General features: G+C 37.5%; 1 protein-coding gene across 5 annotated transcripts in view; it reads right to left on the reverse strand.

The window, feature by feature from the left end:
• Positions 1-22,054, reverse strand: part of CSMD1 (CUB and Sushi multiple domains 1) — a 1,127,710-nt gene that overhangs the window by 108,128 nt on the left and 997,528 nt on the right. For all 5 annotated transcript variants that reach the window (XM_027690129.1, XM_027690128.1, XM_027690127.1 and 2 more), the window contains 5 exons: positions 16,935-17,112; positions 15,375-15,520; positions 14,040-14,120; positions 13,771-13,884; positions 2,479-2,667 (listed from right to left, as the gene is read on the reverse strand). In XM_027690129.1, the coding sequence (XP_027545930.1) occupies positions 2,479-2,667; positions 13,771-13,884; positions 14,040-14,120; positions 15,375-15,520; positions 16,935-17,112 (708 nt within the window). The remainder of the gene's footprint in view (positions 1-2,478; positions 2,668-13,770; positions 13,885-14,039; positions 14,121-15,374; positions 15,521-16,934; positions 17,113-22,054) is intronic.

A 22,054-nucleotide genomic window follows, 5' to 3' on the forward strand; every position in this document is an offset into this window, starting at 1 on the left:
ATTGGGAGATCAGAGGATTGATTCAATGTATTTTAGTTTGCTTTGTTTCTCTTGGAGTTGAGTTTCAGTTTCTTTACCTTACCTAGCAGGCAGCTGTTCAGATGGTCTTCAGGAAGGTCAGCAGCATTACTTAGGTGTTCTTGAGTCTGACATTTTTTTAATTATTTTTTCAGAATTTGTCTATATAAGGAAATAAAAACTCAACTTCTGCTGCAGTGATATGTCATATGATGCTTTTCTGAATATTAGGTAAAAGTTGACATTTCCTTCTATTTTCAATGACAGAATTTTTGTGTTTTAGTTCCAGGAGAAAAAAAGAATTTTTCTGTATTAAATGAATGCTATTCCATGTGAATAGATTGAACGTAGTCTTTTCAAGTTCAAAATACTTTAATAACTCTGTTCATAGTACATTTATGGCTTCTCTGGTTTAGAATTCAGATGGATTTCTTAAAGGTATGACTTATAAGTAGGAATGTCTAACAGGCTTATTGGTCCCAGTTGACCAGGGTGACCTCAGTGACTGGATGCCTATCCTGATCATCGTCCAGCTGCTGAAGCACCATAATTTACAGTGAAGTCAGGTAGGTCCAGTCACTGTTGTGGTTTGCATTCCAAAGCTGCCTTATAAAGTAATCAGAGACATGTGCCTTAGCAAACATTATTTCTGTAAAATTTGTCACTCCAATCTTTATACAGTTTCTGCATCAAGTTTGATGATGTATCTTAAGCTGGTTTAGATAGATCAGTGCAGTTCTACTGACCTAGATAAACATACAGTGTTTTGGACCACACAAGATCCCACAATATGACATATATTTGTTGCAAAATGCAGCAATCCAGGGAAATGCCTAAGCTAGCTCTGAATGAGCTAGTCTGAGTTATAGCCATCAATGGAAGCAATATAGCCATATCAGCATTGCCTTCTGCCCCAACAAACTCATCATGCTGAGGTGTAGAACTAATTAGTCCAGCAAAGCACATTGCTAATGTGGCCACAGGGACACAAGCATCTCTGCAAGGTACTGCAATGTGCCATATTTGAATATCAACTTGTTGAGAGCTAGCTCAGGAATCTCTACATGGCACTGTAATTGAGAGGTTTTAAATATGCCATTATCTTCCTCACTTAAGGTTGGCTGGTAGGTGGTAGAAAAAATTACTTCTGTAAAGCTGCAGTAGAGATGAATTTGTAAGAATATAATTTCGTGTCACGAAATGAAAATGCTTAAAAACATAGAAACTATGTTAATTCTCCTCTCAGATCTATTGTTGATAACGTGGTTTCATTACATTTAAATTCATAAGAAAGAAAACAAAAAAATACATCAGGCAAATTAAGCAGTTTCAACAGTATTTTTCAAATGAAAACAAAGTGATCAGACCACTAAAAAAATTCCAGGTATGCTATACATTTTCTTGAGGTTAAATACAAGGTAGAGTGGAGGAAAAGCTGGTCGTGATAGATTTTTTGCAGACTTTTTTCTGCACTAACCTGGCATGGACCAACATACATGTTATGAAGAAAAAAATACGCTAATGAGGTGGCATTTTTAAAAGAATTAAAAATATTGTGAGTTTTTTCAGAATTTTTTTACCAAAAAGTGAAAAAAAACTGATACTTTTAGACATTCAAAACTTATTATTTAAGAGAAATACTTGGAGCAAGATACCGAAAAAGATATGTCCTTTTCATATTTTTCATGCTATGAAACTCCCATAGTGAATATTAATTGTTTCTATCAAAATTATCGTATATTCTTGGTTAATGAGCAATGATATAATAATGGTTTCCAATGAATAAAAATATATTTAAGAACAATCAGAAACTAGTTATCTTAATGAATCAATGAGAACAGAAAAAGTGCTATAAGTTCAGAATTCAGCAGAAAATAAGAATTAAGTATGGCCCTTTGAGAGGTGATACTGTGAGTAGCACTAGAAACTGGATTTTTGTCATTTCTCTACTCTTTGTTTGAAAACAGATGGTCAAAAAATCTAACAGTGGTATATTCAAACAGTGAACTGCACTGGTCTGCTATGCTATGGTGAAAGTAGACAGAATTTGAACTTAAATTTGAGTGTTTAGACTCAATTAATTTTATTAATTTGGACAAATGGAATTATAAGCCCAAAATACTTCCTTACCAGAAATGAACCCTTACAGACCAGCACGTTAATTTCTCCTTTTAGACACCTCCATACATTTCCCAGGAAACAGGAAACTTTCATAGGGATGCTGCAGCTGCTACTGCTCCTGCTCTGACAATACTTAAGAACATTTAAAAGCTTCTTTGTCTTGAATACATCTATAAAAAATTTAATTGGCTAACAGATTTCAATTTAAGGCAAAATTAATAGAAATTCTGAACTGTTGTTTAAGTTTCAGATTTGTCACTGCATTATGAAACCAACAACTGGATATCAAGACACAATATTTGGTCTTTTGTGATTAGATAGAATTTAAATCTCTCTTACCATCAAATACCTCCAGTTCATCAAATTGCTTTTCACTTTGAAACATTTCTACAAAAATGGAGATATTATATCCTGGCTCAACCTTTATAGTCCAAGAACATGTCTGAGAGTTGGGATAGGTGCCTGGATAACCTGGACTGAGGATCACTCCTGATGATTCTGTACGGATTTCATTCGCTGGACATTGTGCTAAAAAGGACACAAAAGGAAGAACAATAAGAACAGCAGTGAAATAAAGTGCTTCCTTTCTATGAAATGCATGCTTCAGGTTCAGTTTCCAAATAAAAACATGTTAAAACTATAGTCTAGATGGAAGAAACAATAAAGTTCCCTATAGTACACACAGAAACAGGACCACTTTTGTAAACCTTGCATTAGGAAATAAGATACTAATTATAGTAAAACATTAATCCAGAAATTAGAGCCCAAAGGGTTTTCAGTCAAGGGATTCACATATGCTGGTGCAATCAAAGCAGGTGAGGTAAAAGTCCTGGTAAAACTTTTTATTTGGAAACTGTATTCTATTTGCAGTCTTAAAAACATGACCCAACTTCAAAAATGAAAAATGTTACATGAACATGACAATATATTGGAACATTCGATATACTGGAATACCAGATCATTTGAAAGATACATGTTTTTAGCTAAGTGTTCATTTTGGACACAGAATGCTCCAAGTCATTCAAGACAGACCTTCTCAGGAACCACTTCCCCTGTGGAACTCAAAATAAACTCAGAACTCATAATAAACTGTAGTTTCACCTAGTATTCACAGGCATTTATGATCTCTGCATATTGCAAGGACTATACGATATTAAAATATTGTAAATTTTACATCCCAAATACTGATTTTGATTAAGAAGTTCTTTTTTTGGTCACTGTTTTTCTTTAACATTTTGCCTGTCCTGCATGACTGATTTTTTTCATGCCTCTTTTGTGTTGAAGTCTGATACATTTTGTCCACAGTTTCATAAAAGATGTGCATTTTAACAATTTTTTTTGTAAGATTCACAAATATATCTGAGTGTTACACACATACAGTCAAGACAAGACTAAGCCTGGTGACCTCATTAAATGGAAAGCCTGATGGTACATATTCTTCCAGAAAAGTTTACAGTTGGGTTAATCAAAAAGGCTATTATCGCAGCCTTTATATGGGTAGTCTTTCAGCTAAATTCTCACAGGTATTGTTTCCAAAGAGATGCACTATAAGTGTCTTCTTAAGAATAGGCTGCATGAACTTCTGTTTACTTATTCCATTAGCTGAAGTTTTCAGAATCTTGGATGTAGGATTGTCAACTAAGAATAAGGTTCAAAATTACATTTTGAAAAGTCCAAGATTAGCTTACAGTGATCCCCAAAACATTGTCACAAAGTGTTGAGATATCATTCATTAACTCAAGAAATTCACTGCAAGCATCTCAAAGAAATGCAGTCAGGGAAAGAAATGCAATGAAACCATAGAGAAAAGTCACCAATTCAGAGAAGTGAAAAATGTTAGTTTCCTTTGGGAAAAAAGAAATGTCATAGAACAGGAAGAAAGACAATCACACTCTGATAGCACAGACACATTGACTGTGAGCATCAGAAACCTGTGGCAATGCTACAGATGAGAACTGGTGAGAATGGTCTGCAAAAAGAAAAAGAGACAGGACTAGGAAACCGGGGGGAGTAGGGGGGAAGGATAAAAAAACCAAAGAAATTACTTTTCCTGCCTTTTTATTTCACCTACTTTGCTCTTGGATCACTTATTTTTTCTTGTAAAGGACACCAGAGACAAAAAGAGAGGGAAAGGGACAAGAAAATAGCTTATTTGCTAGGTTTGAAAAAATAACAACAAAAAATATATGTTTTTCAAAAGCAGGTAAAAGTTTTCAATAACAGAAAAAGACTGCTTCCAGCTTTCTCATTCCTCACAGCCAAATCTTAAGAAGGAATCCTGAAACTAATTTATTCATCACAGGGGGAAATGTGCCTTTTGCAGATGTTTCCCATGCCCTTCTCTCATAACTTAGCAAAAGTATGAAGCTGCTTTGTAATTAAGAACATTTCTTTGGTGGATTAATATTAAAAATCAACAGCTCAAAGGTCAGAGAATTTCCTTGAACAAAAAACCACATGAACACAACATAACAAACAGATCAATGCAGGATTGCTGTAGGAATTCTTTCCTCTATATATTCTATTGTATTCACTTACTGGACTTCAGAACCTTACTAGCAAAACAATTCCCAAAAGGAAGAAGTACTGCTCATGTTAAAAAAACAAAATGCACTTTTCTAATACAAATCAGTGCAAATAGTGATGCAAAGGATGAAAGGGGATATGGATCCCCTGCAGTACTGATACAAACCCAGTATATTCCTAGAACAGAAAATTCAGTAAAATTGAAACCCTTATGTCCTTCTAACCTGTAAATAGCTCAGTATTTCTCTTGCGCTAGAGCAGAAATGACCAAATCTCCTTACACAATGAGCTATAGCTTTAAGTCTTCCTGTGGCCAAAATTCACTTCCTGTGGCTAAGATTGGACAGGAGGTCCCTTCCAATCTCAACCATTCATAGGAGACAGACCACAGGGACTTATGAGTGCAGCAGTTCTGGAGTAGTTCAGGGACAGGGGAAGACAGACAGTGCATTGCTCCTCTGCAGTCTGGGAAGCTGGCTGTACCAGAGGGTTATGTGGCAAATTGACAGTGTTCATCTTGGCAGCCTTTGCTGGCTTTTTCTGCACAATAGGGAATTACTCACCAACTTCCCCCCAGTACAGCTTAGCTGCTGATTACTTAACAATCTCTAGGTGGAAGCTGCACTTGAATATTTTATAAGACTTATATGGCTAAAGACATAAAATTGAGATACTGAGACAGTGCGACTGCTTCACCTTGCTTTGTAAAACAAAACAAGCATCCATTTTTTAATAACATGAATGACTAATATCTATAATTTGAATAAAAATAAACACAGTGTTATTTTCTTGGTAGCATACACACAACGGGTAAAAACAAAACCTGCAATTTTGACCTTTTTGTTCTATAATATTAGCTCTTGCCTTTAGCACGGTATTTAAAAATAGAGTATCCTAAATACGAGGTGCTTCGGTTGGCTTAGCTGAGATGGAGTTAGTTTTCCCCATAGCAGCCCTCACAGTGCTGTGCTTTGTATTGGTCGTTAGCAAGGCGTTGTTAACACATCAGAGTTGTGGATACCGCTGAGCAGGGCTGGCACAGCATCATCCCTGTCTCTCCAACATAGCGACTCACATCCCCCCAGTAGTCTGGGGCTGGGCAAGATCTTGGAGGAAGGTATAGCCAGGACTGCTGAACCAAACTGACCAAAGGGATATTCCGTATGATATGACATCTGCTCAGCAATAAAAGCTAAAAGGAAAGAGGAGGAAGGGGGGACATTCATTATTTACAACAGCTACACATGCTGAAGCCCTGCTTCCTGAGAAGTGTCTGGACATCACTTGCTGGTGGGAAGTAGAGAATAAAATATTTAAGTTTTTTCCTTTGCTTGAGCATGAGAATTTTCACTTTTGCTTTAGTAAACTGCCTTATCTTGGCCTACGAGTTTTTATCCCTTGTACCTTCTTCCCCCTTCTTGCTGAGGAGGGAAGTGATAGAGTGGCTTGGTGAGTACCTGGCATCCAGCCAAGGTCAACCCACCACAATATTCCCTGTTGATATGTCCTGGTTAGAACGGCTGGGACCAATTCATCCCTGGATGGGTGTAACCCAAAACTGTGTATTCTATAGCCTCCATGCCATTTCCCAAAAACTGCTGTCAGTAGAGGCCTGCAAGGTGGGAAGATGTTCCTGTACCCTTTTATGGAATTCCCTGCTCTGATATCCTTATATGGAATTCCCCGCTCTGATACCCTTATATGGAAGAGGGACTGAGCATCCGCATGCCCTTTTATGGAATTCCCTACTCTGAGGGAGGGACTGAGCACTCCCGCCTGAACTGGAGAGTATATAACTGGGAGTTTCAGAGCCTTGAGGCTCTCTCGTGGGATCCAGAGGAAGACTCCAGACCACTGCCTTCAACTAGACTGAGACCACCACCCTCGACTGGACTGCAATCACCACTTCTGACCAGACTGCAGCAGCTCTCCCACCAGCAGGTTTATTCCCTCTCCCTTTGCTTTGGACTCGGGGGTGGGCCAAGGTACACCACTCTTGTTCATACCCTAGGGTGCTGGTTTATACATTTGGGTTTTGTGGGTTAAAACCAATTGTCTGTCTGTATAATTGTACTTATTGCATTATTTTAATAAATTGTTATTCTGACTTATAAATCTCTCTTTTGAATTGAGTTCATTTTGCCTTGCTGGTTAACTTTTAAACCAGCACATGATACTGTTTCTTTTATTTGTCAATTAATTAATATGTTAACATTATACTGCTCAGTATCATATTGGATACTTTCTGGACTCTCTTTTGTCAGTTAAATTACAGGATGACTCAACTCCCTACACTTTTAGAATGTTAGGAATTGATGTGAAGTTTACCAACAAAGAAAATCTGAGCTGCAAAACAGAATTAGACAGTTGAGCCCGGCAATATATTTAATTATCATTTATTTATAAGTATATTTCATGAATTTTAAAAATGGCTGTCAGAGACTGAAATAGTTAATGATTTATGCATTCTAGGATTGCCAAGGGACTTTTTCAGGCTCTTGACTTTTGCATTATGCCTTGATGGGCAGTTGGGCCCATCCCTCCCTTCAGAGCTGAAGGTATTGGACCCTAAAAGGCAAGAAGATGCCTCAGATGGTCAGTTGGACCCTAAAAGGCAAGAAGATACCTCAGGTGGGCAGCTGGATCCTAAAAAGGCAAGAAGATACCTCAGGTGGGCAGCTGGGCCCGCCCCTCCCTCCAGTGCTGAAGACGTTAAGCCCTAAAAAGGCAAACAACTCCTCATCTCAGGGGAGGTGCAAAAAGCATGCTGAAGGTATATAAACTGACTGGTGACTTTGGGGTTTGGGGGGGGTTTCTCCTCCCCCCCCACCGCCTGCGGATCAAGACCACCGCTCTCAAGATTACCAAGCTACATCCCTGGATCCACTGAGTGACCACTGCCCTCAAGGTTGCCAAGCTGCATTGCTGACTTCAGTGAGTGACCATCGCCCTCAAGATGGCTAAGCTGCATCGCGGGATCCAGTGGGCGGTGACTACATACATTTCTTTTTCACTCTCATCTTTTCTTTACTCTTATCCTATTTTCTCTCCCCTGTGCATTTCCCCCCCCAAAGGTTATATTTATGTTGTATCATTATATGACAACACCCAAAACGCTGGCTTACCTGATGATGCAAAATTGTTAAAATAAATTTTGGCAATATACGTTTTCAGGCACCGATTATTTAGTGTCGTTTCGCTTTAATCCACCCCAAGGGAAGTATTGATAAAAACTTGAGTTACCCCCCTCCCCTTTTTCCCTGGGGTGGGTCGTAACAATGGCTATTATAAAATAGTTTGGAATAAAATACTTTTAGATATATTGTAGGATATAAGTAACCTATTTTGCATTCATTTTTAATAATATTGTTGCACATGTAAATTTCGAGTGCTGTAATTTGTTAATTTGCATAGATTCATATATGAGACAATGCTTACAGAAGAACAACAGGAAATACTCTCTTTATGCTGCACAGTCACATGTAACTATGGGCAGTGGGGCGGTGTCATGAGAAGAGTAATTCTGCAGCATCTCTCTCATCATATCCTAGTTTCGAGACACAGATTACTTTAACTGGATTTTGGAGGAATCTGTTTCAGGTTTTTTGGGGAAGGCCTGACCATCTAATAGTACTTCTGTTGCCTTCATCTCTGATTTTGCTTTTCATTCATAAATATTATCACCATATCATGGTTAGGCTTCGCGAACAAAGATTTGGGAAGGGCTCTACCCACTTTTCTTGCAAGCACGTTGGTGGCTAAAAAGGCCAATACAAGAAAGGCAAGTCCGGTTGCAAAAGACACAGCAGAAAGACTCCTTAGATGGTATATATTATCACCATAGTAGGACAATATTATCACACCACCTTTCAGACTTAAGTGTCTGAGCAGCTTAAAGATTATATTAGAGACCTTTACCTTATACTAAATGTTCATTATCTATTTTACTAATATATCAATTTTTGTGACCAATATGGGAATACTTCTTGCTGATACAATGTTCATCATGCTTTAATTTACATCTCTACATTTCCCTAACAGCAATTACAAAATGAAAGGAATTTGTCCCAAGAGGATATAAGGGTAGGATGAGAACAGGGGCTTCCAGCGTATAAACAGAAATCACAAATGTTCAACTACTGGCAAACATAAACGCATGCGCATTGACAGCATGTTCTGTAGGGTGCCTGGGGCTCTGCACATTAGAAAACACCTGGCAAGTTATCATGGCACCAAGCATTTTGAGAAAGACCCTCCTCAGATAGACCAGACAGGAAGGGAAAGGGAGCTGTAAGAAAGCTGCAGTGTGGTGTGATTACAGCTGCTCTGGTGGTCGTTCCTTCAGAATGATGTAGAAGTGGTCACGGAGACTCATTTTTCTTGCCTGTCAGATATGTCGTCAGACTTGCCTATAGTATCCTAGAACTTGGCCTTCTATCATGTAAATATATTTATTGCCTACTAAAATATAGTGGCACAGCTCAGGAAAATGGAAAGTTTTCTGATATCTTTAAAAAATGTGAAGCTGATTTAACAAAGACTATGTAAAAAATTGTAAATTATGGGTAAAGTGCAGAAATACAAGAAGACAGTCCAAAAATTAGCTTGAAATGCAATATGCAAATTGCATAGCAAGTAGCAGGTTTTTTCAAGTCTATCAGGATCAGTTGTATAAGTGCAGTTCCATACTGCATCATCTGAAAAGAGATAGAATTGGAAAGGGTATTGAGAAGGATGGCAAGAATGATTAAAGGTATGAAATATCCTCTGGTCTATAGAATCTTGCCATAAATATGGTGAATAGAGAACAACTTGTTACTGTTTTTTTTCCTCCATAAGAACTGGAGGACATGAAGTGAAAACAGTAGGTGTTAAGTTCAAAGCAGACAGAGAAATGACTTCACATATTACATAAATAAATTGTGCAACCACTTGCACAAAACTTTGTGGATTTAATGCATTTACATGGGTTCAAAATAAGACTGAATAATTCCACTGAATTAAGTCCTTATGGGATTTAAAATATAAAGAACATTGCTAGCCTAAGAGTGGCTTAGCTACAGTTGGATTGAGCCCTTAATTAACTGCATGCTTGCAATGATCTTCTGTCCTTCACTAGAAAATCATTACTGGCCAGTGCTAGAGACGGAACACTGGGTATTTTGTGTGGTATATGGAATTTTTGATCTGATTCAGAAATACATATTTCTCCCCTTCAGATACTTAGGCTTTCGTAATGCAACATGAGTACTTTCAAGTATTAATCTATAAGTAAACACTAACAAGATGGCCATTAAAAACACAATTTTTGGATTATCTCCCAATATTTCATATGATCCAGAAGAAATCTTCATAAAAATAAGCCAGGGTTTCATCTTTAAATAGGAATTAAATTCAACTTTTATCTCCATAATAATGCTGGAGATGCTGGGATAGAAATAAACCCAAGTAATTCTATTTTCCAGAAAGGAAACTTGCATTTATTTAAAGATACAACTTATCTGAAGAAAGGAAATCAGTTGCATTACAATTTATCTAAAGAAATTCCTCTCCTATGTCTGTCCAAAATAACTGTGCCAGAATCTTTACTCTAATGCCTCCAATTGTATTGTCTTCTGTCTCTGAATCACTCAGATGGCACTTTTTTTTGTTATCAGATTAGTTCTTTTGGTGTCCTCATTCCAACAAAGCTTTGGTATATTCACGTGAAAAGAATACATGACTGAAAAACATTTACAGGTGGTATTCTCCTCAGACAGAACTATGTTATTTAATCTTTTTAATGAAAAGAAAAACAAAACCCAACATATGTACTAAAGATGTTCCTAAAAATCAATTAGAAACAACTTATAGAATAACAAAATTCTAGTAACTTTAATTCATAGGGTAATTTTGAATAACAATAAATAACAAATACAAGAAAGGGAAGAAATTCATAAAATCCACAAAGTCTGTGAGGGAAATACAGAGCTGCTAGTAGTCATTTATGTATTGGGTTTGCATGGAAAGGTTTTGGTAGTGAGAGGGTTGCAGAGGTGGCTTCTGGGAGAAGCTGTCAGGAGCTTCCCGTGTTTGACAGACATAGGGACCAGCCAGTTCCCAGGATGGACTAGCCACCGGCCAAGGCCAAGCCTATCAGCTACAGTGGCAGTATCTGTGTGATCCCACATTTAAGAAGGGAAAAAAAAGTCCCACACAGCAGCAGGCACAAGAGAGGAGTAAGAATATGTGAGAGAAACAGCTCTGCAGATACCAAGGAGGGGGAGGTGCTGGAGCAGAGATTTCTCTGCAGCTTGTGATGAAGACCATGGTGAGGCAGGCTGTGTCCCTGCAGCCCATGAAGGTCCATGGTGGAGCTCATAGAATCATAGGACTGTTTTGGTTAGAAAAGACCTCTAAAATCATTGAGACCACTATTAGCCTAACACTGCCAAGTCCACCACTAAAACATATCCTTAAGTGCCACATCTACACATCTTTTAAATATCTCCAAAGATGATGACTCAGCCACTTCTCCAAGCAACTCATTCTGATCCTTTGCAAGCCTTTTGGTGAAGAAATTTTTCCCGATATCCAATTTAGACCTCCCATGGTGCAACTTCAGGCATTTTCTCTTGTCCTATTGCTTGTTACCTGGGAAAAGAGACTGACCCCCACCTCACTACTCCTTTCAGGTGGAAAGCAATAAGGCCTCCCCTCATTCTCCTTTTTTACAGGCTAAGCACCAGTTCCCTCAGTCATTCCTCAAAAGACTTGTTCTCTAGACCCTTCACAAACTTCATTCCTCTTCTTTGGAAATGCTGCAGATACCATCTGCAGCCTGTGTAGGACTCCAGGCTTGAGCAAGTGGATGCTCAAAGGAGGCTGCGACCCCACAGGAAGCTACCCTGGAGCAAACTCCTGGCAAGATGTGGTCCATGGAGAGAAGAGCCCATGCTGGAGCAGGTTTGCTAGCATGACTTGTGATCCCTCAGGGGACCCACGCTGGAGCAGTCTGTTCCTGAAGGACTGCGCCCCATGGAAGGCACCCACACTGGAGCAGTTCATGGAAAACGGCAACCTATGGGAAGGACTCACACTGGAGAAGTTTATGGAGAACTTTCTGCTATGAAAGGGACTCCCACACTAGAGCAGAGGAAGAGTTTGTAGTCCCCCTTATTAGTCCCCCTAAGGAGGAAAAATCAGCAGATACAATGTGTGATGAATTGACCACAATCTCTAGTCCCTGCTCCATTGTGCTGCTGCCAGGGAGGAGGTACTGAAAATCAGGAGTGAAGCTGAGCCTAGGAAGAGGGGAGAAGTGGGGGGAAGGTGTTTTTAAGATTTGATTTTATTTTCTTGTTACCCTACTCTGATTTGATTGGTAATAAACTCAATTAATTTTCCCCAAGTTGAGTCTGTTTTACCCTTGGCAAAAATTGCTGACTGATCTCTCTTTTTATCTTGACCCACGAGCTCGTCGTTATATTTTGTCTCCCTTGTCCAGCCGAGGAGGGGAGTGACAGTGTGGCTTTAGCAGTCACCTGACATCCAGCCAGGGTCAACCCACCACAGCCAACAATGTTTCAAATTGCTGCAAAGAGAAAGCCATGAGTTTGCACAGCATCTGCAAGAACTCTTGGAAATAATCTGTATTTTATAGGTGGCTAACCATTTTCAGAAGCTCCTAATATCTCTGTAGATTTTACAATAATTGTTCAGTTTACTTTAGGTTTTTATTTTTCATTGACACTCTAATTGACACAGTCAAGAGTTAAGTAATTGCTGTTACTGTCAACTAAAAATTGAAGTCTGGATTTGCAGTACAATCATCTTATTAAAATATAATTGGATCAGAGAAATATATTGACTGAAGAAAAGGAAACAAAAATTAATAAGTATTGAGTTATCTGATGATGAAAGATACAGAAATACACAATTTTCTAATGACTTTATCTTATGGTGAGGGTCTTGAAGTGAATAATGACTCTTTTTCCACCCAAAAAAAAGACATGGAGTCCCTGTCTCTGAATCCATTACAGATCCCAGCTAATTGTATGCACAAGTTAAGAAAGGGGAGGTAAAACCCCCCACTTTACTCGGGTACGGGTGGTCATGTGGAAAAATTTCTTAAAGGTGCATAAAATATGGCAATAATAAACTAACATAGCTTGTACTATTGAATCCTTCATTTATTTTTAAATCATGGAAATGGAGAATAAGGGTAACAGGAAGGAAGATAAACAAACAGCTCTTAATAAAGCATCACAATGATTGCTGTGTTTCCAGCATTACCTCTTGAGCATATGGATGTTTTTACCTCATGCTATAGAAGATGCTCCATCCATAGTTACGTACAATAGATCAAAACTAAGCCTGGATAATATGCTAGGAGTATTAGAATTTCTGTTCACTTTTTGAATTCCTTAAAATTTTAATGATGGCATCTCATCAGTAACTTTTATTTTCCAAAAAAAAATTTGAGTTACTTTAGGCCAAAATTCTACAAATGCTTTCTCGATCGCTTTTTCATCATTTCAAAACCTTTTTTATCCGCTGTTTAAAAACCAAGCAAAATAAATAAAAAAACAAAGAACATCTGTTGAAAAACAAAATTTGGAGGACTGAGTACAAATTTCCAAGATAAACTTTTCCATGAAGATGAAAAAATTGTGTATCAATACACATCTAAACATCATTCATGGTTTTTTAATTCCTTGTTTGAAATATGATGTCACCATATTTTTGAAAGCACAGAGAATAGATTCTCATTTCCTTTTGAAAGCTTAATTTAAATTCATATTTTTAAAATTCTTCAAGAGTTAAAAGAAATCTTTGGTTTGATAAGAAGCAATATAAAATATGTTAAATGATTTTTAGAAATCAATGTTTCATTAATGGTGGAGTTAAATAGTTAAAACCACTTTTCTTTTGATTCTAAAGCATGTATGTGCCTGTGCAATATTCTTAAGGACCAATATATGACAATGTGTGCACTGCTTAGATATTAAAGAAATAAATGGAAAATTTTCTTTTAAACTTTAATGAAAAGGCTGTGCCAAAAAATTTGATTCTTTCTGTGGGATGCATACTAATGATATACAGACCATGCAAGCATATATTTACCTTCACAAGATGGAGAGGATCCTTCAAACTGCAACTGTGCATTCAGTTTGCAGGTTAATATATCTTGTCCAACAAGGGTGAAACCAGGATGGCACCTGTACTTCACAAAATCTCCTGGAAAAATAATTGACAAAAAAAGTTAAACCTCAAAAATCCTTCAAACAGAAGTATATCAAAATCTCAGGTGGAAGATGAAATATATTTATAGCTTAGTTTATTTAGAATTCAAGTGAAAACAGAAGAAAGAAAAAGAAATACCATTTTTTTACCTATTTCAAAATCATCATCTTCTGTAAACAAATCTGCATGTGGAACTGTGGGTGGAGGTTGGCACTTCCTCAGCTGATAAGCTGCAAATTTAAGTAAAAAAAACCAAACTGATGTGTTAAGGACTATTTTACAGAAAATTCATTTCATAGTCATACTTCCCAAATTCCCAGAGCTCCACTGAACCTCACGGTCTCCTAGTTAGAACATTTTCCAAGTTAAATGTCATGACATCGCATGAGGGTGGAACAGGTTGCCCAGAGAAACTGCGGATCCCTGGAAGTATACAAGTCCAGGCTGGATAAGGTTTTGAGAAACTGGTCTAGTGGAAAGTGTTCCTACCCATGGAAGGGGGGTTGGAACTAGATAATCATTAAGGTCCTTTCAAATTTAAACCATTCTATGCTTATATGATTCTTCAAAGCAAAATCTCTACTCTTCAAATTTGTTTCAATAAATTGTGAGCAATCTCATAAGGAAAGTGACCACTAGCTGAAAAAGTCATTTCTGGATTAAAAAATCCAAATGAAGTAGAATGCCTACAAAATTTAAGTTTGTGATCAGAGTGTACATACTAAAGAAAAACTCTCCTCTCCATGGAACTAATTTCCTGGACAACTCGATAGTCCTATCCTCTTTAGTTTTTGCTTCTCAGGTAAGTGCTTTAGGTGACCATGCATCATAACCTTCTTTTAGGAGAAAACCATAGACAGGAAAACCATTTCAGACTCTGAGTAACAATTCTGTAAGGACTTCCCTTTGCAAACAGATGTCTTCAGGTACTCTCTTTCTGTGGCATTTCCTCCTGCCACTGTGAATCAATTCACCCTGTCTTTTTGAATTACAGTCCAGATGCCCAACAGTCTTCCATTTCATATATATAATTTGGGTGAATTAGTCAGAACTAGAACTATAATTCAGCATTTCAATTCTGAATTAGATGCCTAACTTGCACAACCTGTAACTCTGAATGCAACTTTGAACTAAGTATTTTGCTGTTGTTCAGTCCTACCATAGCATCCCAGAAATCTCTCTGACCATAAGCCCTAGGCATGGTCAGCTGGAGAAGAATTTTATTAGAGAATATTAAATGCTAACTAATAAATATGCCAAAGTAATTAAAAAGGTAAAAGCTTAATATTAGATAGTGACAATTAACATTAAATATAGAACACAGTTTATTCAAAGCCACAAATTAACTAGTTCTTACTGTTATTTAAAAAAACCAGCAAATCCATGAATCCTGGTAAATCAGTAAACCACAAAGTTAAGAAATATTTTCAAAAATCACTAATTGACTGTGGTAAATAAATGTTAAGTCTATAAAGCAAACTAACCATGAAAATTGAGGACAAAGAATCCTCCTGTTGAAAAATCACTGTGAAATTTGAGGAGGACTTGATTGGTGGAACTATAAGCTGTTTCCAGAGCTGTGTTCCCACTGAAAACTCCTAGCTGAGGAGAATTATGGTCAGGACCATCCCTAGGAAGTGAAACATAAAAAAGTTAGCTGAAGAACCACTGTTCTTAGCATTTAAATTAACAGTCTCTTTTCTCTGGAGAGCAGGTTAAATTTTTGTAACAAAATTTTTTTTAATGATTTAAAATCAGTTTGTTTTCTCTTTATTTCTAGTAACACAGAATACTCTTTCCATCTTAAAAGGATTATATTTTTTGAGAGACTGGGAGCTTTGCAATAGTTTTTATATTTACACAGGGAAGGAATTTAGTGGTTGACTGAAACTTCAGTGTGTGTTCTCATCAAAAATTCTCATGTATACATCAGCCAAAGCCCCCTCCCAAAAAAAAAAAATCTAGAAAACTCTTGTAATGTTGTCGTATTTCTAACATTTTTGACCCAAATCCTACAAGTCTTCAACTCATGACTGATACATACAGACTTGCGGAAATTTCAAGTTACTCTTTCCTTTTAAATTAATCCCAAAGATGCCAAAGAGGACAACTTAAGATGCATTTTAGGCTTGGGTTTATAGGTAATGGAAATACCAGAGGCAGCCCAATGGCATTTCAGAAACAGTTATGCATCTCTATAAACTGTCTGAAAAAAATTCATCACTAGGTCTAGGAATAGCGAAGTAGCTGGGAGATGGGAGCAGCTGACTCACACATGAATGAGTTAAACCCTATATTGTGTGCAAACTGTCCTTTTGCTGAACTCTCTGTAGCATATATGAGAAATAAGTCACTTTGCACCTTAAGTGAGGTGAGGACCAGGATTAGACAGAGATGAGAAGGTGTCTAACATATTCTGCATTATCTCTGCCTGTTCTTCTTATGCAAGAATTTGAACAGCCCTGAGACCTCTTCCTTCAGCCGAGGTCACAAGCTGAGATGGGTTTGGGTAGAAAGAAATACAAGGTCAGAAAAAGGGAACATACAATATGAAGCTTAAAGACATGGAGGTACAAGGCCTGAAATCCTGGGTTAGAAAAGTTAAAGAGTATGCCTATCAACCACATTGAAATACTAAGAAAATTTAAGAAAATCTTATTATCTAAATTAGTTAATGTCTAAAGATGTCAAAAAGTTTTGATATAACTAACATATATTGCCTCATATGTTTATGGAACGCGTAGTTGAACATAGTGCAGATTATTACACCACTTTGACCTAACATGGCCTCAACTCAGAAAAGAGAGAGGTCGAACAAGAGCTGATTGATAAGTGAGTTGGAGTTTCAAAGGACTTTGGAACAATATTCTTAAATGAGTTCAGATAGTGATAAATAAAATTTTTTTCCATATAATCTTACAACTTGTTTTATGCTATTCTTCAGCACACCTGACAACATAAAGAGCAATACTAAGAAAAGCTGTAGCTTGGGAGAGTGAGATCAATCAGAAAAAAAATGACTTCTACTTTGAAAAATTGCATACCAAACTGCAATGTAGTCGTTCACAGGTTCAGTTTGGAGTAAGGTAAAGTTGATATAAATCCCATGGCCTGGAGGTACAATTATTAACCAAGTACAGTCTTTGGAATTTGGGTATTCATCTGGAAATCCTGGGGAATAAACTGTACCATTCTGAGCAGTTACATTATAGCCACAAGGAGCTGAAAAGAAAACAAATTAAAAAAATTAGTAGGAGAAAATATTTTTTTATATTACAAATGCAATATCAAAATGCTATCAGAATCTAAAAGCTCCACAAGACAAGACAATCTAAGTATTAACGTCAATATTTTCCTTGGTTGGTTTTCAGAGACAGAAAATAGTGGCATTCCCAAAAAATAATTTATTCTGGTGTCTTAGATTTCATTTTTTAAAATCCATCAAAATCTACTGGGAATAATGTTTCTATACAATTCTTGAAACTAAGTCAGCACACAAAAGGGGAACTTTTTGCTTGTATTCACGATAAAGAAACTAATAAGCAAACAAGTCTTGCATCTTTCCATACAACTGAACCTTAACCAAACTGGAACACAATTCTCAAAAAAGAAAAAAAAGGCTAATCTTTCGCTACTCCAGAACCATTATACTTTATTTATGACAGGTTTGAGTCATGTTTAATGGTAATTCACTTTCAAATTTCATGGTAATTATACTTATGACAAGTAAAATGGACATAGAGGCACGAATTAGTGCACACTTGCTGAATCAAATCTGTAGTCAAGTCAAAGTTATGAAAAGGTTGGTTTTATTCAAGGGCAGCAAATATGCAATAAAGTGCTCTCTTTTGACTCAGTTTGGAAGAATCGAGTGATTACGGATGCATGAACGTATCTGAGTAGACATATGGCCATTAATGCAAATTAATGTGTCTCACTCATTAGAGTGGTACGTTAATCTCCTTTATGTGCACTCAGTCTTGCTCTAGAACTTTTCTCATTATCTCTTACCATAAAGCTTATGTTATTATTGTCAAGGTTCCTATGACTCTCCTTCAGACCCTCTTTATTTCTTTTTCAACTTCAACAAGTGATGGAAAAGAAAAAAAAAATAAAGGAAAAAAAAAGGAAAAAGTAAAAAGGAGAACGGAAAAGGGAAAAAGGAAGAAGGAATGAAAAATGCAGAATGATGTCATGTTTCCTGTATGGTTTAAAGCTGCTATACCATTCAGGTAGAAGGGTCATTTGACCAGTTGACGAGTAGACTATTCTGGAGGAATCCTTTTAATAATCCACAGATTTATAAAACAGGTTAAGGAGCCTTTAACCACTTTACTTTCTTCATCCATATCAGTACTAACTAATATGTATGATGCATTTAGCACATCTTCCTATCTTAGAACATCTGGATGTAATTCTGTGCAATATGCTCTAGGATGATCCTACTTGAGCAGGAGGTTGAACCAGATGACCTGCTGTGGTCCCTTCCAACCGTACCAATTCTGTGATTCTATGAACAGAATGGCACCTACTCCTGAACCATGAATCTTTAGTGGCCAACAAAGGAAACAAGCTAAGGAAAATGAAAGATTGTTTCCATCTCTCTGATTCCTGGTTGCATATAGAGGCCAGGGCATTTGACAATGTCTATCAGCTCTGAGAGCTCTGATGAAAACATGGCTCAAGCCTACTTTTTACTGTTCCCTAATCCCCTACATTCATGCCATGGTCACATTGTCTGGTTTCTGAAATCTACTCTGTTCTTTCCACAGTACTCCATGTTTACAACTAAGACTGCTTTGACAATTATTCCTTCTACACTTCCTGAGATGAATAGAGTAACAAGTGGGAAATCCTTTAAGTTCTAGATATAGGATTTTTCTGATTGAAGTTGTATACTTAAATATATTTTGAGTTTATTATATTTTTGTCAGATTTATGAATGTTTTTAATGATTGCATACATTTTTTATTTTCCCTCCATTTTTCTCTAATATTCAACAAAGAATGCAGATTGATTGTGTCACAGTAAAGACAGTCGAATTCCTCTTCTATGATTGTTAGCCATGACAGATTAATTAATTTTCTCAGAAAAAGAAAATGTAACAGGTGACAAAACTCTAATAGAATAAGTAAAACACCCAGCTGTTACCAGGCTTTCTCCAAAGATTCTTAAAAATCACAGAAGACAGAAAATGAAACAGAAATAACAGGTTATATTTCACACAAGATAAAAATAGCTTTAGTTTGAATAAACAAATAACCCTAAATTAATGAAGTCATTGTATTGCACTTTGAATTACAGGCATGAAGAAACACAGCTTTTTGAAATGGAAAAGTGTATAATCAAGTTTTCTAAACTCTCAAGTGCTAACAGTAGACCACATGCTGATTTACAAAGGAATGAATATCATACTATGTGTTCCCATGCCCATTCATACTTATTTCCAGATACAGCATTGTGCACGGAAGGGCAGTAAATATTTTTAAAGTTCCACCCAAAGGTACCGAAGTGCAGTTACTCATTTGTGTGACATATGGTATACCAGACAGCTATGGTATATCATTAGGACAACTTGATTGCACAGGTGTAGAGTCTTAAAAAGCATGACTATATGACAAAATTCTACTATAATCTCATATGCAGAAATTAATCTAATTTTTTCCCATAAAAAGATTAAGCTTTTTAATGTATTTCAAATCACCTGATATACAGTGGAGAATATGATTTAGAATGGGGATGGCTTCCACAAGCATGCGAATCTTTGCTTTCTGCTCAGTCCTCAAGTGCCAGACTACAGTTTTGAACCTGTGTTTTGCTCACCTCCTCTCAATTCAACTTGTCTATACTAGCATCTGGTTGATAACTATTTAACCCCTTTTTTGTATGAATTTCCAGAACTATTCATTATATATGTGTGTGTGTGTGTATGTATGTATATGTATAGGAGAAACTCTGAAGGCCACACAGCAGGTGAAAATTGGCAAGGCAGCTGGGGTTGATGGAATTCCACCTGAAGTCTGAAAGCATGGGGGCCAAGCACTCCATGCTAAAGTTCACGAGTTTGTGGTGCGCTGTTGGGAACTAGGCAAACTACCATCAGACCTTCGTGATGCAGTCATCATCACCTTGTATAATAAGAAAGGAGATAAATCAGACAGCTCAAATTACTGGGGTATTACTCTGCTCTCCATTGCTGGCAAAATCCTGGCAAGAATACTTTTGAACAGACTAATACCCGCTATAGCAGAAGAACTTCTTCCTGAAAGCCAATGTGGTTTCAGAGCCAACAGACATGGTATTTGTTCTCAGACAACTGCAAGAGAAGTGTAGGGAACAGAACAAAGGTCTCTATGTAACATTTGTTGATCTCACAAAAGCTTTCAATACTGTGAGAAGAAAAGGTCTTTGGCAGATTTTGGAACATTTAGGTTGTCCCCCCAAGTTCCTTAAAATGATCATCTCACTCCATGAGGATCAGCGCAGCCAAGTCAGATATGGCCATGCACTTTCTGAGTCCTTTCTAATGGTGTGAAACAAGGTTGTGTTCTTGCACCAACCCTATTCAAAATCTTTTTCAGCATGATGCTCCAAAGGGCCACAGCAGAACTCGATGAAAAAGATAGAATCTACATTTGATACCGTACTGATGGAAGCCTCTTCAACCTAAGGCGACTGAAGGCCCATACTAAGACCTTAAACCATCTTGTCTGGGAGCTGCTTTACGCTGACGAGGACGCCCTCCTCACCCACACAGAAGCAGCTCTTCAGCGTTTAACATCCTGCTTTGCAGATGAGCTTTTTGGGCTGGAAGTCAGATTAAAGAAGACAAGTTTTCTATTGGCCTGCACCTCAGGAAGTCTTCCATCATCCCCATATCACCATTGGCCAATCAGAGCTCAAATCAGTCCATCAGTTTAATTACCTAGGTAGCATCATCTCCTTGGATGGTAAGATTGATGGAGAGATAGACAACAGCTTAGCAAAGGCATATAGTGCCTTCGGAAGACTCCATAAAAGACTCTGGCAAAATAAACACCTGAGGAAAAATACAAAGATCAGTGTTTACAAAGCCATTGTGCTGTCTACTCTTTTATATGGATCCGAATCATGGGTCATCTATTGACACCACCTGTGACTCTTAGAACACTTCCATCAACGCTGCCTCCGTACAATCCTAAACATCCACTGGTCAGATTATGTGACTAATACGTCTGTTCTCGAACAGGCAGCAGTTATGAGTATTGAGGCCATGTTGCTGAGAACACAGCTGCACTGGGCAGGACACATCTCAAGGATGAAGGACCACCGCCTCCCTAAGATCCTGCTTTATGGTGAACTTGCCACTGGCTGCCGCAAGAAAGGAGCCCCGAAGAGGAGATACAAGGACTTCCTGTAACAACATCTCAGCCTTGGCCATATTGATCTTCATCGCTGGTCTACTCTGGCCTCCAACTGGGAGGTCTGGAGACACAATATCTATAACGCTGCTGCTTCCTTTGAGAACGTACACAGGATCACCCTTGAAAAGACAACGCAAAAAGAATCGTGTCTTGCCAATACCATCCAAGGAGTCTTTCTGCTATGCCTTTGGCAACCGGACATATCTATCTCGCATTGGCCTCTTTAGCCACCAGCGTGCTTGCAGCAAATGTGGGTAGAGCCCTTCCCAAATCTTCGTTCACAAAGCCGAGCCATGATAAGTATATGCGTAATTGTTTGGCTTAGGTCAGTAAGGATAGCTGACTTCCAATGCCATGATTTAGAAAGAATCACTGGAAATCTATATGGGGATGAAAATTCTTTAGAAAGGCTTGTGAGTATAAGAAGCCTAACATGGTGCATAGAAGCTTGCATTTTTTCCAATTAATTAAATTAGAATAATATATCTTTGGTATTTCTTTTGTAAGACACTACCAGATCTCGTTTTTCTCAGGCTTCATAAGCATGTGTAATCTTCTGTACAAAGTTTTTGATCCAAACTACTAAAAATACTGGCCATAGCTCTAAAAATTATTTCATTCTTTCATTGATTTCTCTCTCATCCCCACTGCCAAATTCCAATAATCAGGGACTTTGTAACCATTTGTTTTCCTTATAGGAAAAATATGTATATGTCATAACAATACTTTCAGCAGTGCTAGATGAAGCTTTAATGTACAGA

Source organism: Neopelma chrysocephalum, unplaced genomic scaffold (assembly GCF_003984885.1).
Source record: "Neopelma chrysocephalum unplaced genomic scaffold, ASM398488v2 Primary Assembly neopelma1_80b, whole genome shotgun sequence".
Taxonomy (NCBI): domain Eukaryota; kingdom Metazoa; phylum Chordata; class Aves; order Passeriformes; family Pipridae; genus Neopelma; species Neopelma chrysocephalum.